The sequence below is a fragment of the Limulus polyphemus genome, unplaced genomic scaffold (genome assembly GCF_000517525.1).
Source record: "Limulus polyphemus unplaced genomic scaffold, Limulus_polyphemus-2.1.2 Scaffold3453, whole genome shotgun sequence".
NCBI lineage: Eukaryota > Metazoa > Arthropoda > Merostomata > Xiphosura > Limulidae > Limulus > Limulus polyphemus.
The window spans coordinates 45,287-52,732 of NW_013669063.1; the positions used below are offsets into that span (position 1 = coordinate 45,287).

General features: G+C 30.6%; 1 protein-coding gene across 2 annotated transcripts in view; it reads left to right on the top strand.

The window, feature by feature from the left end:
* Positions 1-598: 598 nt before the first annotated feature.
* LOC106469375 (fasciclin-2-like) overlaps positions 599-7,446 on the top strand; it is a 78,428-nt gene continuing 71,580 nt past the window's right edge. For both annotated transcript variants that reach the window (XM_013929867.2, XM_022397879.1), the window contains exon 1: positions 599-752. In XM_013929867.2, coding sequence (XP_013785321.1) covers positions 704-752 — 49 coding nt within the window. In that variant the 5' untranslated portion in view covers positions 599-703. The remainder of the gene's footprint in view (positions 753-7,446) is intronic.

The window sequence follows — 7,446 nt, forward strand, 5'->3', positions numbered from 1 at the left end:
TAGGTAGCCCAATGTTTAGCTTTACGCTTAACATTAAACAAACAAAAGAATTTATTTTATTACAAGTTGCAGATTTTACAGTAAGAAAAAGTAATTTTAAAACAGGTACAACGTTTCGTTCATTTTCAGGTACACAAGTAGTTTCAAAAACGTGAGAATCATCTTACCATTGATCGGAACGTCGTGCCTGTTTTAAAAATATTATTCCTAACTGTAAAAAACTTGTACTAAAATAATACATAAAATCAGTAAGTAAGTAAGCTCAAAACGAAGCTTTGAAGACAAAAAGTTTGTTTCATTTCGTTAAGCACGTATACTACATAAGAGTGCAGGTATGTTCTCAAAGAATTAATACTTTCAAAAGCCAAGAATATTAAACAACGGTGTGCATATCTTATAAACCTTCTCTTAAATTTCATTTGTTGATTTTAATAACGTACCCTGATAAAAGAAAGAAAACGAGAAAGTTCATTTAGTATTTCCAAGGTTTTGGAAACTGGATACATTTTTCAAATACTGCGGAGGTACACATCCTTTAACACGTTATTTGATGTTAAGGGTGCGCGCGCAAAGTGATAATACCGGAAGTTTACCTTCTAATGCTATACCTGTAGTAGGGTTGTGAATTGGGATTGTGCTGACGAAAGTTTTGTGATTACGAACTGCAGCACTGAAAATTAAGTATTCGAATGATAGAACTAAAATGTGGAATTCGAAATGGACTTATATAATTTTCTCAACAGTAGTATTTGGTAAGTAAAAAATTTTTCACTTTCATCAAATCTTCAAGTTTAAAATATAAATCTGATTATAGTAGTATGCACGCGAGTCAGGTCTCTGCAGTGCGGTAGCGACTGAATGATGTCTGTAGCGGAGCGCAAAGTGGTAAAAACTAGTACTAGTATTTCTATTAGTACAAGTGTGTGGTTAACATTACTTATTATTAGGCGTAATGCACTAACATTTAGTAACAGATGTGACTTACAAGTTTACTGTTGACTTGTTACGTTAATAAACTTCATTATATAAATAATAAAGACAAGAAAATACTATGCAGATACTACAATTCACAAAACTACGACCCTATGAATTCTAAATCAAAGTAATACTAATACTACTACTAGTAGAAGTAATGCTTTTGTAATTTTAATATTATAATATTATTGATGTTACTAATTATTATCATTATTAATAGTTTAGTCGAATTATGTTCGAAACCGGGATATACACCTAAAATTTTAAATTGTAGGGCTTAATTTTTTTTTTTTTTTATTTAAGTATAGGTACACAAACATATTTTATTTGTAATTTCTTAGATTTACTACTTATTACAAGGAAGTATGTTAAGTTACATTGAGAGGAACAAGTAATGATTAAATTTTTCCTCTAAGAAAACAAGTGTAGAATTCTTCTCTGTAACCTTTTTATGGTGCTTTGGCTTTCATGTCTAGTGTTTCTATAGATACAGATGTAAATGCAAAATGCATTGGGATTTTTAGCCTTAACCATACAACTTCTAATGTCCTGCAATTTAGCTCATCTTATTAGCTAATAATGACCACAATTAGGGTAAACCAAACTGATGGTGGCATAGTTTAGAAATCATGCTCTGAATCTGTTCATTTACCAGAATGATAGCTTGTACTTTAACTTGACTGTACTGGTGTGGATGTTTTGAATCAATTAAAGTTGAATACTCTAACATTTATAAAACATGACAGAAATACTTAGTGAAAGTAGTTTTAATTTCATTTCCAAAGAAAAACAAGGGACAGTTTGGCCCATCTAAGTGCTCCAATATCTTACTACCACCCCATTTCAAAATATATATAAAAAGCACTTTTCCTGTATGACCCTAATCTGTAAAATATTCATCAGACCTCTTCTACAATATCCAAAGAAAAACATCTTAGAATAGTGGGGGATGAATCGTTACTGAAGAAATGGATCTTAGTATAATGGTAGATAAATAACTCAAGTCAACAAAGCTATGTTGCTAGTAGTAAATACATTGATTACAAATGAAGAGGTAATTTCTCTATACATATCACTAGTTTGTCCACACTTAAAATACAGTATTGTTTTTGTCTTTCTCTAAGAAGGGATATTGACTTATTGGAAAAGGTTCAGAGGAATGCTAATAGGATAGTTCCAGAGATGAAAGGGTTATATTATGGAGATAGGTTAAGATCTCTTAATGTATATCTCTTGAAAAAAGAAGGGCAAGAGATTATTTTATTGAAGGTTACAAAATATCCAGGGGATTGATGAAATAAATACTTTTGGTTTCTTTGTGCTATATTTTATAGATAATAGAATGAGAGGACATAAGTTTAGAATTTGGAAAAAGACAGGCTAATATGACCTAACATAATATATAAGTACACAAGAGGTCTGTTGGTCCATCTAGGTTGTACATCTACTGGAAAAATGAAATGAACTCAAATCCAACACTGATAATTTAAATATTTATCAAGCCTACTTTTAAATTCACTGCATCCAGAACATCTGAAGGCAACCTATTCCAAAGGCCAACTATCATGCCAGGAAAGCAAAACTTATGCTGAATATGTCTTCTACCCTGCCAGTTAAGAAAGTTTTATTTTTAAATAGAATTACTGGATAATGAAAGGTGTCATTAGCAATACTAGAGGCCAGCACTTTACAGAGTTTAACAGGGGAATTGATGAATTTTTGAAAATAAAGGGTGTGTTTAATTGTTTACTTTCTCGAGAAAAGTTGTGCAAGAATAGTCTTGGAAAAACCACATGGTTTCTTGTTGTCCATAAGTTATTATAATCTCTAACTATATTGAAGTTATATTAATGTTAGTTTTATTTTTTACTATCTATCCCTTGTGCAAGTGAATCCAAGTTGGCTTTCATTCATGGTATCATATTTCACCAACTTATTTTTTAAAGCTTCATTTATAAGGCAAATGAACTTTATATTCTACAGAAGTAGGTCTAACTGGCATGTAATTTTCAGGGCAACTCTTATCACTCTCTTTGAAAAGAGGAGTAACACAGACAATTCTACAGCTTTCAGTTGTCTGTTCAATATCTGTTGAACTTTGTAAAATAAAAGAGAAAGGCTCACATGCTGACCTTGGTGTTTTATCTGTTTTTAATCAATTATGAAATATGAGCATATCATGGGTTTCCTACCTTCTGTGGTAATATGGAATTATTCCAACTTGTTGATTATTTAGTTTTTGTACACTCATGGTGGCAACAAATGGTGTTAGAGTTGATAATATTATCCTTTTCTAGGCATTTTGCCCTTTGTTCTCTTGTAGATGATATATCCTCTGCTGTGCAGGGATATTTCAGCATTGTATGTAGAGTCCAATTTGAGCAGGTTAGCATTGAAATATCCTTTGCTGGTAGATTCCGACAATGACGGAAGCTGACAGCCAACCAATGCTGTCAGGGAACAGAGGTCATGAGTGTTTATGATCCACTGGACAAAGAAAGCAAGTTAGCACACTGTATCTAGGTGCATTTTCTTTGTTCAGTTCTTTTTGGCTTTCATGGTGGTTAGTTTGGCAAAGATTTATCTTGAGAGACGGAGAGCTGCATGGTAAGCTATTAACTGATCCAGTAGAGGTGATCATCTACTAGTCTATACAGGTATACACAATGTTTTTTTGTTTTTTTTGTCTGAACAAAGATTGTCTTCACTTTCTTTATCTACTTAGTCATGTGAGTTTTTTTAACCATATGATGAATTACAGATGTAAATGTACTAATAAAATTTAATTTATTTACCTTATTTGTATTCTATCTTCAGATTTTGTCTGTCTCTTTTTAATTTACAGGATTTGTGTATTTGTTGTCAATTGGGCTTGCATCATGTATTGTTGTCACATGAGCCTTCATTATGTGTATTTGTCTAAAAACTGAAATACCTTTTTATGTTAAATTAATAAACTTCATTCTATTAAAGAAAAACCTCACAAGATAGAAAATTAAAACAAAAACTGTTTGTTTGGTCACAGATTTACATGAAGTGTCATTTAAGTGAATGTCTTATGGTTGAAAAGAAAATTATTTTTCAAAACACCTTCAAGAATACAAAAATTTGACCAACAGTAATGATGTCCACAGGAAAAATAATAAAGAAATATCAGATTTAGAGCTGGGCAATTTGATCGAAATAATAAATAACCTATGAGCATCAGTAACATTGATTAATATCACATAAACTAATCAATTAATCGAAATTATGGGGGGATCCTAGAATTTTTACCACTACAGAAGTAGAACTAACTGGTCTATAACAAATACCATTGCTGTTTCTGACAGTATCCATCTAAACAGAAGATTATCTGTAGATGCGTAAATAATATTGATTGAAAAATGTTTTGTAACAATTTTTTTATTTATTGAGCATTTGGTTCTTTTGTGAAATGTATATCATGCAAGTACTATTTCTTTGTAATGCATATAAATATTTGAGAAACATCGAAGGCATTTCATATCTGACTGATTTTTTTTTAAGTTAACAAAAACAAAGAGAAAAATACTTACTTGCACTCCAGAGAAAGCCCTGACATATATTTTATATTACCCATAAATAGAGCTGGGAGATTTAATCAATTACCTATGAGCAGCAATTACATCAGTTAATCTTGTAAGCTAATATATTAGCAAATACCATTAATTGTTCAGCTCTATTCATAGACAGGGTTACATGGTGTACTGATACTGTGTATACTTTCTCAGAAATTCTAAATTTAATGCCCAGCATCAAAAGCCTAATTCATTAATACTCAAATCATTAGAAAAAAACAACTCATCATGGGACATCAAAGGAGTAATTATTTTGAACTCCTCAAATAGTTCCTTTATACATTTGGCTTTAGTTCCTAAACTACATTGATGGATTGAGGGAAATAGCCGTTTTAACTTGTATAAAAGTTGAGGAGGTGTTCTGGCGTTGTTCTAAGGAGGAAGTCTTCAGCATCTTGAGTTGGAGAACTTTCAGCTAACAGTTCCTGGAGAAGTCCTAGAGAACTGACTTTCAGCTTTTATTTTTTCATAATCTAATCTTAACTAACCTAAAGGGGTCCATGTTTTTACATTTTAGTTACTTTTATATTTAGACATTAAGAATAAACAGGAAAAACAAGAAATAAAATACTTAACCAATCTTCTTTTTTCTTGCTGTCGATTGTCGAAGAGAGTTAACCCTAATTCTTTATACTAATGATAGTGATGCACTTAATAATTTTAACTTAAATAATATGCTAAAGAATATAAACTAATAACATGCAAAAAAGTAGACAAATTCCCTTACCTCTAAAAATTTTTCTGGCTTTCTCATGGGGACAATGTTGTTACTCTGAGTGAAATTTACATTTAACTGTTCAGGACATAATCTTCTACAACACATCATTCAATAGATGAAAACCTTGACTTTCTATTGGTTATAGGTAATATATAATTAAACGTAAGAGAGAATTATTAATGAATTCTGAAAGAGAGGATGTGACGAGTAGCCATGACAGAAGGGGTCTGATTTTCTAATCGGTAGCTCTGTAACCAAACAAAATTGAAAAACTATAAAAATTATCATTTATTTGAGCAATGATGATTTTATAGAGAGTAAGTTATGTTTAAATTCTTAATTTTTCGAGGGGTGGTGTATAAAATAGGGAAGATGACATGCTAAGAAAAAATGTGTCACGCTCGGGGCAATTAAGGATTTGTTTGAATATTGCCTTGTAGAATTAAGAACTTATGATTTAGATACTATTAAAATATTGATTATTAGCTAAGATTTTGTTATTCTAATTGGTATAATAAACAAAAAATAGTTTAATAAAATTTAGAATGTAAAGACAATAAAACCTTGTGTCATGCGTAGTAAAGAATACCCGTGGTGATAGTGTTAAGTAAAGGTGGTTGCTTCTTCAATTTTCCTAATCCTGTCAATTTTATCTGTTAATTTTGTTTTACTATATTAATGTTATAATCAGCTGATCTCATTGATTCATTAAACTAACCTAATTTTGTTAACAGTCTACACAATTAGTCTGTGTCCTAATTAGATTCTTAGTCATTTAATTTGACTACTTCAGTAGCCTTTGAATAAGACAACTTTTCATTGCCTGGCATTGTTCTTTTATACATTTTGAATTTGCACAGCCCATCTAATATCCACAATTTTATCCAAGCCAATTTGTCCCATTTAATATATAACATTATGCTTACTAGTACCACTACTAAGCATTAGGCTATCAATGCTAAATTAGACATTTCCATTAACTTGACCTACGTCTTTCTGCTGTAGCTCATAAACAATCTACATGCTGTTGGAATTCCTTTATACTTAATCCTGATATCTTAGGGAGCAAATTTTAGATTTCTTCTAATACACGTGTCAGTTCCTTAATATCTGCTTCTATATTTATACTTAAAATTAATTGTGATTCTTTCTTTGTTAATATTTGTTGCTGATCTGGGATTTTCATATTTAATTGAGCTCCTATATGGTTAGTTTCACTCCTGAAACTTGAGGGTAAGGTAATACTTTGACCATGGGCTGAAAAATTTTCTAGCTAATCTTAGATATTCACTATCTCTTTGTTTAACTCTTTCTATACAGGTCACAGGTGAAAGGCTATGTCATCTCATTTGTTGACTCACATCCAAAATTTTATTGAACTACTATATCATGAATTTATGTCAATAGGTTTGATATCAAACTGTACATTATAAATCAAATTTTGAACTATATATTACTCAATCTGTTAATTTAAAAGTAAATATTAAAAAAACACAAACATTGATTTTTGTGTGTTATGTGGTGTGTTGAATGCAGCACTGGTTCAAATTAGATGTTTGTGAAATCAAAATACTAAGTCTATAGTTTCATACGAATTAGAAACTCAAATTACAGATATTTATGAGCTAGAATATAAAATAAGAAGTTCTTATCTTTTCTATTCACTAAGATATCGCTCACGTAATAAATCAAACATAGTGGCACCCCGCTCACCTCCTTCCATTTTTGAAATGCTCCCTTATAAACACTTACTTCTATATATGACATAAATAACCTATCAGAAGCTCGGAATTTCCCCTTAGTGGTTTTCTAAGCCTTTCTAACATACCTAGCATCATTTCTTTCTTTTAAATCAAGATTTCAGTGAGGTAGGTTGTGTCTTTAGTCTGCTTGAAATATCATTTTTTAGAGTAAAGTACATCTTAGTTACTAAGTTTGATAAATTATAATTGAATTATATTCTATTGATGTAGTAATTTATGAATTTTTTGGTTATTCAACTATATATAAAACCTAAAAAAAAATATTTTATTTCATATCCTCCATGCAAAATTTTTAAAGGCTTAGCAACCTACGTCAAAGGTCAAAATTGGAAGGAGTTATTGTTTGCTTTACTTCTTTATTTACTGTTCTGTGTTTTAGGAAAATAACTTT